The sequence below is a fragment of the Triticum aestivum genome, chromosome 6B (assembly GCF_018294505.1).
Source record: "Triticum aestivum cultivar Chinese Spring chromosome 6B, IWGSC CS RefSeq v2.1, whole genome shotgun sequence".
In the NCBI taxonomy this organism is placed as follows: domain Eukaryota; kingdom Viridiplantae; phylum Streptophyta; class Magnoliopsida; order Poales; family Poaceae; genus Triticum; species Triticum aestivum.
In genome coordinates, this window is record NC_057810.1 from 599076548 (window position 1) to 599090306 (window position 13759).

Here is a 13759-nt window from a genome sequence, read left to right on the forward strand (position 1 = left end):
CTGCTCACACCTTAATCCATTCGGGGGCTACTGACGAGGATACAGACCTGGGGTAGGGTCATAGGCTCGACCCATATGTCCTACCCAAGGTCCCTACCCTGGAAGATGAAAAGACCAAGAGTCAACAGAAGAGCACCAATCTCATACGTCGAGTGCAATCCACTCGATGGTCACATCACTCGATGGTCGTTACCTATCGTCACTCGACCACAAGGAGGATCACTCGACCATATCGAAGACCAGTAGTCAGGAGAGCACACAACGGCCAGATATTTACCCCTTAGTCTTCATGAGCATTAAGAGTACTTAATGCTGGCGTTACCAGTAACGCCCCTACTTTATGTACATTAGTTCCCTTGTAATGGAGGTAGGCAGGGGTCCTAGCGCACTCTATATAAGCCACCTCCCTCCTCTGGCACAAGGGTTCGCACCCTCTGTAATCCAACCCATACAATCCCATCGACCGCCTCCAGGCACCGAGACGTAGGGCTATTACTTCCTCCGAGAAGGGCCTGAACTCGTAAACATCGGGTGTACACCTTCACCATAGCTAGGATCTTGCCTCTCCATACCTACCCCCCTTTCTACTGTCAGACTTAGAACCACGACAGGCGGCGCCCCCCTTTCCTTCTTCCTCACCCTCTCCTTCCTTCCCCCTCTCTCCCTTTTGGTGGAAACCTACTATGACTTGGAGTCCTAGTAGGATTCCCCTCTTGGGGGGGCACCAAGGAGGGCCGGCCGGCCTCCTCCCTTGCTCCTTTATATACGGGGGCAGGGGGCACCCCAAGACACACAAGTTGATTGTTTAGCCGTGTGCGGTGCCCCCTCCACCATGTTCCACCTCGGTCATATCGTCGTAGTGCTTAGGCAAAGCCCTATGTCGGTAACTTCATCAACACCTTCACCACGCCGTCGTGCTGACGGAACTCTCCCTCGACCTCAGCTGGATCTAGAGTTCGTGGGACGTCACCGAGCTGAACATGTGCAGATTGTGGAGGTGCCATACGTTCGGTGCTAGGATCGGTTGGATCACGAAGACGTATGACTACATCAACCGCGTTGTCATAACGCTTACGCTTTCGGTCTACGAGGGTACGTAAACAACACTCTCCCCTCTCGTTGCTATGAATCACATAGATAGATCTTGCATGTTCGTAGGAAATTTCTTGAAATTACTGTGTTCCCCAATATTATGCACTTACGCTCATTCTAAATGACCCACGTCACCGGCATGGTAATCGATGTCTTCGCTTTTCAGTCGGCATCGCCCACGACGCTCGTGCTCGCCCACCACGCGTGAACAGAACAAGTGCCATGCAGAGGTGTCCATGTCGTGGATGCGGAATTTCTGAATAACCAGATTCCAAAGCCTGATAATGAAGTGGCATCTGAAGAAAAGATGGGGACCACATTCCTGCACCCCCCTGCACAAGGGGCAAGGGCCATAGTTTGGCCAACCTCGCTTATCTAATCTATCGGCAGTCCAGATCCTATCTTGAAGCGCGAGCCAAGCAAAGAACTTGACTTTAGGTGGGGCCCAAGCCTTCCACGCCAATAGGTCCATGGGGGAGAGGACCAAGCCCAAGAATTGCGCCCTGTAAGCAGAGGCTGCGGAGTAGTGCCCAGATTTTGTGTGCTTCCATAGAATGTCATCCTCAGCAAACTCATCAAGGTGCACCTCATGCAGTAGCATCCAAAGGTTGAAGAATTGTGTGACATGCTCGATGGAAACCGATGCGGACGGTCTGATTTTGAGTATCCATGCGTTTTCCTTGAGGGCCTCACGTACCTTCCAGTGCTTCCGGGAGGAAGCCTCGTAAATGAGCGGAGCAATGTCTTTGGGCTTGCGTCCAAGAAGCCAAGGGGAGTCCCAAAAAGGAGTCCTTGCACCATTCCCGACCGTGATGGTGGTAGAGGCATAGAAAAAGTTGAGGTCTTCCTCATCACACGGGTTCCCTCTCCTGACCCACAACTTTGTGGGCTCCTTCCACTCTTACCAAGGCCACCGCAAACGCATGGTCCGTGTGAACTTGTTGGTGTTGAGGACTCCAAGTCCACCATAGGCAAGCGGCCAACTGACAATGTCCCAATTGACCTTGCATTTGCTCCGGTTGTCTTATCCGGCCATGACCATAGGAAGGCCCGCTCAAGCTTGTCGGTGTTTCGCAGGATGATGGGTTGTATGACAAGCGGCGTGATGAAGTAGATCACTTGGGAAGCGAGAACCGACTTGACAAGTGCCGCACGCCCAATGGTGGTGATGTTTTGACCCTCATATGTTGTCAATCTGATTGCCACCTTATCCACAAGAAATTGCAGGTCAGCGAGCTTCAGCTTCCACACAGAGAGCGGGAGTCCCAAATAACGGAGCGGAAAGGAAGCCCTAATAGCTGGTAGCCCTTGAGTGATGCGGCCCAAGTCGAGGTTGCTGCACCGAATGGGAACCCGAGGTTGCTGCACCGAATGGGAACCATCGAGCTCTTATGAAAGTTAGTGCACAAGCCGGTGACTTCACCAAAACCTCTTAGAATGGCCGTCAGGGTGTCCACATCTCTTTTGATCGGCGCTACAAACACAGCCGCGTCATCCGCACAGAGAGAGGTTCGCACCATGACCCCTCTCCCTCGAATCTTGTGCGGTAGGCCCTTCCTTGTCACCACGTCGGAGATTTGCTAAAACGGGTCAATAGTTATGACAAAAAGGAGGGGAGGATGGGGCTGTGTTGTTATTGGTGTCGATGATCCGGTTGTGTTGTTATTTGTGCCGAGATCTTGTTAGCGGTCAGGTCACTCCGCTGTGCGCTAGCTTTGTAAATTCTAATCTACTACTCCCATTAATCAGACAAATCTTGCCTCATTGAAAAAAAGCTTTTATGAACTTTTCACACTGGCGTTAACCAAGGATCCAGGAATTCAGAGCAGTTGTCCGACACTCTGGTTCATGTTCTAGGCATATTTGGGTTGAGGTTTTTGGCTCAGATGATCGTAGTCATAGCGCAAACACGTTTCAGCTGCTATAGAGTAATCTTCTGTGTAAAAAACGCTCTTATATTACAGGACAGAGGAAGTAGCAAACCTGCCACTTCATGACAAGAAGTATGCGTAGTAATTAGATTGTGAAACTGTGATGTCCTGAAAGCAGCTATTTACAGATAAGCTTCTGTTGCAACGAACAAACAAAATTCAGTTTAGTCCTGGACTGGCGGCGCCACAACATAGCCCGAGTGCCTGACAGCAGAACTACAGAACTAAAACACAGAGCTGCAAGGGCACCTCCGCAAGCTTTACAGATGTTTCTGTGGTCAAATAGTGATTATGATCAGCAGAAACAAAACTATATTTCAGCACAGCTCACCGGTGGATCATCTCCAGAAACAACTATATTTCAGCACAGCTCACCGGTGGATCATCTCCAGAAACAAAACTATACTTCAATAAAGCTCACTGGTGGATCATCTCCGCAGGTTATTATACACAGCAGAAAGAAGGCTTATATGTCCACATTCATCCAACACAACACATAAATGAAAAAGAAGACAACCAAATGGGCAGGACAACACGATGCTGCATACTGCGTGTAGTGTTAATATCATCCTTCTTTGTTAACATCACCATGTGGATTGAAGTACATACCGATCCAGAGGAGACAAATCCAAGTGGATGCTGAGTATTCTTTCGTACAATACAATATTTTACCCGCTATACCTTGATACAAGATGGGACTCCCAAACCAAATCAAAAGAAAGAAAGTGTTAGAAAACACGAAAAACCCTCACTGTATGAACCAGGATATAAGACTTCTACAGCATTTTCATAGTTAGAGAATCAGGTGGCGTGATAGGACAGCGTGTATCGGATCTAAGCAGAACGAGAATCAGAGAATATGCACGTATTAATCAGCCTTGGTCTGCTCTACTGGTTTGACTGGCCGGGACTCAAACCCTCCTCCTTTCCGGTGCTCGAGAGAGTATGGCATGTATGTCCCGAGTATCTTGTCCCAGAGGACAAAGAAAGGTTGCGAAAAGTTGTATTTGTTGCCATAGAGCTGGTGGTGGATGTCATGGTAAGCAGTGTTGTTGTTGAACAACGCATGGAGGATGTTACCGGGAAGCCACAGCCCGCAGTGGTCATCCACTGTCTTGATGGTCGCAAACGAGAAAAAGAATATGGATGTTCGTGGAGTCATACCAGAGAGGAGAAATGAGAGAGCACCGCCGATGGTGTCCAGAATAAGGCCCTCGAGAGGATGATTGTAAAGAGCCCCGAAGGAATAAGGGACTACAAGAGTGTGGTGCTTGGAATGGATGTGCTTATACAGAAACTTGTTGATGTGCATGTATCTGTGCATGAAGTACTGCCATGTGTCCATGACAAACATCGCGATGATAAATTGCAGCACTATCACCACAGCAGAAGGCTGCTTCGGTGCAATACCACTCTCATCGCCAATAACCTGCAGTTCATGAAAATTTAACCATTTTAGTAACTTGTGTATAATGAAGCTATCAGGTAAACTACACAAGAATTTTAAAGGCCTGGTATTACTTCAAAAAACTGCTCGTTAAATTGGGCATTCCTGCAAATCAAATTTTCCCCATGAGAAGCTATGTTGTTATACTTTCAGTCAACATAAAGTGTAGCTTGTGGTACATCAATTTTGGGGTTTGTAACATGTTGTATGCTATTGTACAAATATACAACTGCTTCTCAGCAGCAATACTAGAATCAGCTCCTCGCTACTATTTCAGAGGGTCAGGTTTCTTTGTTAGCAACGGTCAGTTTCTTATCTTCCATGGCAAGTATAAACGCAAAATCGTAAGGCTGAGCAACTCTCCAGAAACCAAACTGCAGTTATAAGCATGGAATGCTGATTTCCTTTCCTTAATATTTCATTTCATCACAGATAGCCAGGTCCCAAAATTTGCTCTATGTGGAATGCGGTAGTTACATGCCAAAACAATCCAAGACAACGACGTCGTAAGCCACTCACTTTAGCTCCGAATCAGGATAGCTTATCAAGCGTCTCTCTATCTACTAGTGCCATTTATGGAAGAGGCAAAGAGAAAAGGCACTTTGCAGCTCAAAATCATGGTTACCAATACAGCAAAGGCCTTAAAAATCATTGTTGCCACTACAGCAAAGGCCAAAGCTACGTATTCAGGTGGTCTATCTGCAAACCAGAAGGAATATAGACAGGAAAGGGCGAGGAGGATTACCGCGAAGAGCGTGAGCGCGACGACGACCTGGAAGGCCTGCTGGACGAGGACGCCCCTGACGACGGCGCCCCTGGAGACGACGTTCCTGGCGGCCTCCTCGCCCCTGGGGTGCAGGCGGTACGAGTCGAGGCGCTCCACGCCGTCCAGCGCGACGTAGAGCCCCGAGTAGAGCCAGTAGACGGCGATCGGCACGAACGTGCCGAGCAGCTCGTCCGACACCCCAATCGGCATCCCGCCTCCCTCCCTCGCGGGCCCCAGCCCCTCCCGAATCCCCGGCGAGACGAGGCGACGGAGGAAATGCGCGCGCGCGCGCGCGAGGCTTCTTCCGCCCGACGCCCGTGGACGCCGCGCGGATTCGGAGGCGGGGGGCGGCGGGATTGGGGGCAGGCGGCCCGGATCTCTCCGACGGAGAGGGGGGAGCTTTGGGGTTGGAGGACTTTTCAGCGGAGGCTGGCGGCTGCGCTGGAGGGAGGCGGGTGGGAGGGAGAGGGGAGGCTGGAATATAGGCGCGGTGGCCAGGCGGGCGGGCGGGGCCCGGCCGTCGCCGTCGGTCCGTGCGACGACAGGGAGGGAGGGGGGAGGAGACGAGGGGACGGGCGCTGGCCGCATCCCGCAGCGGGGCCGGAGGTTATCAAACGGCCCGCGCGAGCGAGCGAGCGCGTACGTGTACGCCACCGTGTGGATCCACGGCCCCAACGGTGATGGTGTGGCGTACGGGTGTACCCCTCAGCCCTCACGGGAAGTTTCTCTGGATTTTCGCGTCAAAAATCGTGTACAGGTAGATTTTTCTTCCTCCCAGCGTGGAGCGGTAGCCCGAGCTAGTCCCTTCCTTTTCGCCGGCGTTGATCTTTTGACTCCTCCGCTGGCTTTACCCGGCCGGCCAGGCTATGTGCTCGAGACCCTGATGAGCTATAGAAGATTCCCTCCCTCCTGCCTGGAGGACTTGACCAGGAATTACGCCCTCCGTTTCTAAATATAAGTTTTTTTAGAGATTTCAATATAGACCACATAAGAAGCAAAATGAGTGAATCTACACTCTAAAATACATCCATATATATGTAGCGTATATTAGAATATCTAGAAAGACATGCTATATTTAGGAACGAAGGGAGTATTAAACTTCGAAGAAGATGAAATCTACCGAGTTTCTACGCACTACCAACTACCGAGATTCATCACATCACAAAGTAGACCATACCGATTTGCTACGCACTACCAACTACCGAGATTCATCACAAAACAGACCACACTTGCAAGACCACGGCAGCACTTGTCAGGAAAGTCACTTGTTTAACAGCGAACGACACGTTCCAGCACCACACTTGTGGCAAACGACACGTTCCAGTACCACACTTGTGGCAAACGACATCCAAGTCAGGTATCCAACAAACGACTACAGTATGTATCAGAAGACGACGCTAGCTACACCACCAACCAGCGAATCATGCTGGTCAGGACCGATTTCAGAGCAGCCGCTGTAGCGATCATCTGTACGCCGGTGCTCCGGCGAACGAGTAGAGGGAGGACACCGGCACCCTTGAAGCAGCAGGCCCCTGGAGGTTTGCCGGGTAAGCAGCGGGCCTGGCCGCGTAGGACGGGTCCTGAGCGGCTGGGTAAGCAGCACCACGGTAGATCTCGTCAGCGTAGCTGGGGTGCGCGGCTACCTCCTGTGGCGGCAGCCTGTAGTCTCTTGGAAGGAATGGATCCACCCTGCTAGCGGGATCACCTGGAGCCCTGGGAGCAGAATTGTAGTTCAACAAGGTCAGAATTCATCAAGCATCCGAGCATATCTACTCCTTTCGTAAAGAAATATAAGAGCGTTTCTTATATTTCTTTACGGAGGGAGTACATGATTAGCTAACAATTAAATCAAAACATTTTTTGTTGTAATGCACGGTTTACACTTGTACAAGACCGCAATCATCAAGACAACATGATATAAACCTTAAAGCAGGCTCGGTGTTATTTCCACAGATGTCAAAAACACATTCAACTACATCTTGAAATATTAATACTCCCTCTGTTCCTAAATATAATTTGTTGGGGGAGTGTAAACTGAACTCCCCCAGTGACTTATATTTCGGAACAGATGTAATACATGTCAATTTTGCTTTTTGTTCCTAAATGTTTTAGTCTGTTCATAATTAATTGCCTAACAAATACTGTACGCAAATTCTAGAATCATGATGGAAAGGTTCTGACATGAGGCTAAACTTCTTTCTAAAAAGAGAAAATTGAGGACCATGAGCATGTAAAATGAAGTGCCAGTAAGGTCCCTAAATTGTAGGGGCCTCCAGTGCAGTAACCCTTTCCTTGATGGGTCAGACAAACTTTTGGAAAGAATGAACAAGTCTCCTAGATTCAATAGTTCTTTTCTTCTGAAATGAAATCCCAGATTCTCATAAAACAGCCTTTACTAGGGTAATTATCACTCTTATATGAATCAAAATAGTCTACAGTTATCAATCATATATCTTTTAGAAAGAGGTGAATTGGTTAGCTATCTTACACTCAGCGCCAAACTAAAGAATCCACAGAAACAACCCATTGAACGAATAGTTGGTGGGAGAAATTCTGCATTCAGAGAGTAACAAAGTGCCCCGCTAAAGGATTACAAAAGAATTACGACCTTCTAATAATTTCATAATTAAACATCAATTTCAAACATACTTTCATAAAATGGACGAAAATATGGTGAAAAGCTATGTTCCCTGCTCATAATTCAATTAGGAAGCAACCAAAAAATTGTACTATTAAATTGACTGCCATGCTTGAAAATATATTAATTAAAAATATTTTCTGTTATAATAAATGAAATTAGCACACAATTACAATATACGAACATAAGATAATGACCACTCACCTTTCATAAATGACATTAGCTTGATGTGGATGGTAAGAACCATGAGGAGCAGGAGCAACATGATAGTATGTAGGTGGCTGAACTTCTTCAACAAACTGTGGGCGTCGAATTTCCTCAACATGGAGTGATGGCCTTCTTTCTTCATAATCATAGGCTAATCTCCTTCCTTCAACAAATTGTGGGTGTTGCATTTCTTCATGATGTCGTGGCAGCCGCCTTTCTTCATAATCATATGGCTGTCGCCTTTCTTCAACATAGTGAGGCATGCGCCCCTCAACACGGTTTGTCCGACGAACTTCTTGAACATGTTGGGAAGATGGCCGATGTATGTTAACTGGCTTGTATAGTGCTAGTAGCTTACGGACCTACAAAATAGAACCATAAATTACATCATGAACATGCAAAATGTTATTTTAGTTTTATTTCAGTTTTGGATACATTTCAAATTACACAATTTAGAATAATTGTCATGGCTTACTTGTCTAGAATTGAGCTCTTGGGTGAATTTTCCCTTTGAATTGTAGTTCTCCTTAATGGCATGCTTGAAACTACTCTCAGGAAGCGGAAGACAATCTTTATCAATCCTGAATTTGACCTGCATCAAGCGCACAAATTAGTTAAAACAATAAACTGTCCTTAGTATCATCTCCATTGACCTATCATTCATCTTCATGAAAGATGAAAACAATGCTAAAAGAAGCTCCATGTTAGCTTTCCAAGTCTAAAACATCCCACACTAAATGGATATATAGAAGATATTAAAAGAACCAAGATCACCATAGATTTTGGCAAACACAAAATATAACAATGCAAATTAATCAACATGGGATATAAAGAGAAATTAGAATTCCACGGCAAACATAGGGTGTGTTTTGGTGACAAAACCAACCATACCAACCTTTTTGGTCATAGCCAAAATTTTGGCTCTTGCTTGGATGGTTGCCAAATATTTTGGAATGTCCAAGTGCTCTAGTCAACTCTAGTCCAATTTTTTTTTGCCAAAATTGGCCAAAACACGGGCAACCAAAACCTTAGCCAATATTTTGGCTAGCAAACTTTTGGTGATGTTGGGCTCAAACCAAACACACCCATAGCTCTATTATAGAGATCTGTGCATAATATTGCTTTCACAAGGGATTATAGATGATCAGTACTGTTTGCATAATATTGCTTTCACAAGGGATTATAGATGATCAGTAGTGTTTGCATACGCATGTTCCAATACCATTTTACTCGCTCCCTCCACACAATTAATCCTTGCCATCTACCAGTACTCAGAATTAATATGTTTCGCTAGGTATATCATTACAAACATGGGTGTAAGCGTGTAAGGTCATCCGCCGATTTTTCTTCTGAAGGTCAGACAAACTATTGAGCTAATTACCAAAAAAGATTAGGCCAGAAACTCAAAGATGAACAGCTATTTCTTTCTACTTAGCCTGAGATCACCATTAATTTGGTTACTGTGCAAAGTGCAACACATATAACTTCTTAACAGAAATCAACACACTTTGAAGGGAACAAATGGTTTACTTTGCCTCTATTAATTAAAAATAGTTCGGACATGTGGCATTCTCTCATGAAAAGATCATGTGTGTTTCCTAACTTGATCAGAGGTGTTCTATCTACCATCATTTCAAGAAGACTTCCACCTCACCCTTTGCCACGTAACATCATGTATGCTAGGATGTGCTCCAATATACCACGACCTTTGCACCCTGTGCTACTTTAGCAAATACTTACTGACGCAACAAATGACAACTCCCACATGATCAATGCTAGACCGCCATGGACATTTAATGATCAAGGAAACTAAAATAAGAATTAGTGCTCACTAGTAACCATTCCGATTCATTATGAAAAAAATTTAAAGCACAAGCCTTGTAAGGAAATATAGATTTAGCAAAAATAACTATTTTAAGTTTAATGACGTAGAAAGTTGCCAAGCGAGACAAGAAAAATATGTCGTTTTCACTTCAATAAGCATACACGCATATCCAAACTTCGAGTTTGCATGCCATCGAACTCACATGAATTTCAACACATAACTAATGAGCCTTCTCAAAGGATCAATCAGAAAACCCTATCAGGCCATTGTCTGCGGTATTAACTTGTGAGGCTTTTTACATACCCTAACCATACGATTTAGCACACAATACCTTCAGGACAGGTGATATACCTCTACTACCATAAGAATGGACCATACACACACAAACAATGACCAAGAATTACCTGAGCAGGGAATTTCCCATTGAACGCACGTCGCACAAGATCCATCCCTCCTCTTGCCGTTGCCTTGTACACCCCATAGAGAAGCTTCAGGTCAAAGTCATACAGGAACAGCTTCGCCCCTGGTCGGATCTTCTCCACCACATCTATCTTCCCCTTGGGCAAGCCAAACACACTGTTCTGGAAGCACTCCGGCTTCGTCTTTGCGCTGCACATGAAGATAAACCCAGCACTGCCCCTCTCCTCCCCCACTGCATCGTCCTTCTTCTCCTTCTCCTCCACCTTCGGGTTCACCCTCCCCTGTCCTTCCCCCTTCGCCCTCCCCCTCATCTTATCCTTCCTGCCCCTCTTCCTGTCAGCACTGCTGTTCCCACTGCCCATCTTACTGCCATCACCCTTGTTCTCGGCGACGGACTTACTGCCATCACCCTTGTTCTCGGCGACGGACTTATCGCCATCACCGTTGGCCTTGGCGACGGACTTATCGCCATCACCGTTGGCCTTGGCGACCATCTTCCCATCAGCGCCGCCGTTCTCGGCGACCACAAGGGCGGCCGAAGCCCCGACGTCGGCCGGAGCGGGAACCACCGGCGTGGGCCCCGAAGCAGGTGCGTCGGCGGAGGCCGCGACTGCAGCGGCGGCGGCCGCCTTCTTCTTCTCCGGATCGGCCTTCTTCTTCTTATACACCCTCTTGCGCCTGGCCGATCCGGGGGCGGACTTGGACGGCGGCGTCGGCGCGGAGGCGGACGCGGCGCCCTTGCCCTTGCCCTTGGCGCTCGGTGTGGTGGGCGCCTCCTTCACCATGGCTGATTGGAGCGGCCAGATCAGGGAAAAATTGCCACGAAAATTCAGAAAAACTTTGCTGAATCTACTCGTAAAAAAATCGAACTGAGCTGCGCTGAATCTACTCGCGAAAACCGAACTGAGCGGCGCTGAATCTACTCGCAAAGATCGAACTGAGTACGGGCACGGGCTAGGCAATCGCTCGGCTCGATCTCGTCGATCGGTAGGGCTTGCGACCGGCTACGATGCAGGGAGAATTGAGGAAGTGGTAACTGAAATCCAGGTCTGGATGACGGAGGCGAGGAGCGGGTGCGCGTACCTTCGGTAGCGAGAAAGGGGAAGACTGTCAGGGGATGTCACGGCGGGCCTGATGTGGCCTCCGCTGCGTCAGGGGTGGGGGTTTATAGGTGTGGGGAGACAGGGAGGGGAGTCGATGGACATCCGGTGCGGACTGCGGACCCCAACAAATCCTTTGCCGGTTCAACGCTTTTCGACCCTACAGCCGGCTCGACTGTCTGGATCAAACGCCGTGGAGGAAATATAGGCAGTATTTTTCACGGTCTATTTTATGCCCGATTGGGTAAACATGCCCACTTTCCGAAAAAAGGACACACACACTCGTCCTAGTAGCACGTCTCGTTCTCTTTCTTGTGGCAAGGAGCCAGGACCTGTGGATCCTTATACTATTGCAACTTAACAACCTTTATGCAGTATATTCAACAATCAAATCAAATGGATTCGTAAGGAAAAGACTACGGATCCTGGCTCCCGCAGCTTAAACATGGCGACGCACTGTTCTTGACGTTTGTTAGTGGTGCGCACGTACGACTTCACTTCTATGAGTTTTGATGACGATAAATGGTTTAATGAAAACAGTTATCTATGAAACATGATGTCTTGACCCGCAAAAAAAAAACATGATGTCTTTATGCGTAGTGTTGTTCCTGCTCATGAGTCTTAAATGTGTGCCGGTAGTGCGCACGTACAGCTTCCCTTTTTCTGAGCTTTGTGGAAAATAACGGTTTAGATTGGACGGTTACCGGTGGAACAAGTTGCCTTTATCTGTCACGCCTTCATTGCTCTTGAGTTTTGACCGTTTGTTGGTGGTCTTATGTACGGCTTCTTCTTTATGATCTTTGTTTAGAGTAAACAGTTTGATTATAATGGTCATGATGCCTATATCTAGTAGCGTAAAGCTTATAAATATAGCAATGTCAACAACATTTCCTAGGGCCAAAGTTTAATGACAGAGATACTCATTTGATCGCTTATTATTAGTGTGACCGTATGTTTTTTCAATGTAAACTTCATCTACTCCTATATGGAAATTTAAGGTGAGATGGACAATTTTGCAAAATCAAGGCAGCACACGTATGCAAGGCAACCCTTATAATTTTCTCCAAAACCATTCAATTAATGTATTAACTCTTCAGCTCCCATGCAATCCGTTAACCAACGAGCACGTATGCCGCCAATCTTCGTGAAAGCTAACCATCTGATGGTCGCACTGAGGCGAACTAGCGCGACGCAATCGCTATCGTCGGATCAGGGCGCGAAGATCATGCGGTCTGTAATACGCCAACTGGCATAGATGTATTGACTCTTCAGCTCCCATGTAATCCACTAACCGACGAGCAACTATGCCGCCAACCTCCATGAAAGCTAACCATTTGACGATCGCACTGGGGCGAACTGGCGCAACACAGTCGCTACCGTTAGATCGGGGTGTGAGATCACGCGGTCCGTAGTCTGCCAGTTGGCATAGATCAGTTAGGAAGAAGGGGAAATTGCAAATTCACCATGGTTATCCTCTCGTTGGGAGAGGCCATTTCCAAGAGGAGTTGCCATGTTCGTTCAAATCCCCACATGTCTCCTGGATAGCTACTTCCTCGCCTCCCCCGTCGTGTGATGGTCTCAGTTGCGACTGCTGGCCGACGCGACTGATCTTGCTGCCCCGCGGGTGATCTCGGTTTTGGTGGATGCTCACTATCAAGCTCGACCATGTCTAGGGGCAATCGACCCCTCCATCCCCCGGTTATGGTAGGAGTGTGATGCGTCAAATTGCCACCTTCATCTCCGTCGCGTTCTGGAGTCTGCTTGTGTTGGTCATTGTCGCTCCCTTGTCTCCTCTAGTCTTCGTCGTGGGTTGTGTGCCATTAGCATCTGACTCCGCCATGACTACTTGTTGTCATGGTTGACCTCGTTACTCGTGCTTGATGTGGGTTTTCGCACCTGCTCACCACCGAGCTTGACCTAGGCTACGATTGCTCGATCCTTCCATTCAACAGTTGCTATAGGGGTCCATTACGTGTGGTCACCATCGCCATCTCTGTCGCGCTATGGAATCTACCGGTGCTACTTGACGTCGCTTCCCTCATCTTCTCTTCATTTCTTTCGCAAAGAGTGGCACGCGTGACACCCACCAGCGAGTTGATGGACATCCGGTGCGGACTGCGGACCCCAACAAATCCTTTGCCGGTTCAACGCTTTTTGACCCTACAGCCGGCTCGACTGTCTGGATCAAACGCCGTGGAGGAAATATAGGCAGTATTTTTCACGGTCTATTTTATGCCCGATTGGGTAAACATGCCCACTTTCCGAAAAAGGACACACACACTCGTCCTAGTAGCACGTCTCGTTCTCTTTCTTGTGGCAAGGAGCCAGGATCT

At 47.7% G+C, this 13759-nt stretch overlaps 2 protein-coding genes across 3 annotated transcripts; both read right to left on the minus strand.

The window, feature by feature from the left end:
- Positions 1-3577: 3577 nt before the first annotated feature.
- LOC123138233 (sphinganine C4-monooxygenase 1) lies at positions 3578-5839 on the minus strand. Its single transcript, XM_044558166.1, has 2 exons — positions 5216-5839; positions 3578-4452 (listed from the first exon to the last, which is right to left on the minus strand). The coding sequence occupies exons 1-2, from the start codon at positions 5822-5824 to the stop codon at positions 3892-3894; spliced, it is 1170 nt and encodes a 389-aa protein (XP_044414101.1). The 5' UTR covers positions 5825-5839; the 3' UTR covers positions 3578-3891.
- Positions 5840-6465: 626 nt separating this feature from the next.
- LOC123138232 (uncharacterized) lies at positions 6466-11565 on the minus strand. 2 transcript variants are annotated; one of them, XM_044558163.1, is made up of 5 exons: positions 11410-11565; positions 10311-11113; positions 8557-8673; positions 8079-8443; positions 6466-6949 (listed from the first exon to the last, which is right to left on the minus strand). In XM_044558163.1, the coding sequence occupies exons 2-5, from the start codon at positions 11109-11111 to the stop codon at positions 6700-6702; spliced, it is 1533 nt and encodes a 510-aa protein (XP_044414098.1). In that variant the 5' UTR covers positions 11112-11113; positions 11410-11565; the 3' UTR covers positions 6466-6699. The 2 variants fall into 2 exon arrangements, with proteins under 2 accessions (XP_044414098.1, XP_044414100.1); XM_044558165.1 differs by lacking the exon at positions 11410-11565 and having other exon boundaries at positions 10311-11393.
- Positions 11566-13759: the final 2194 nt, after the last annotated feature.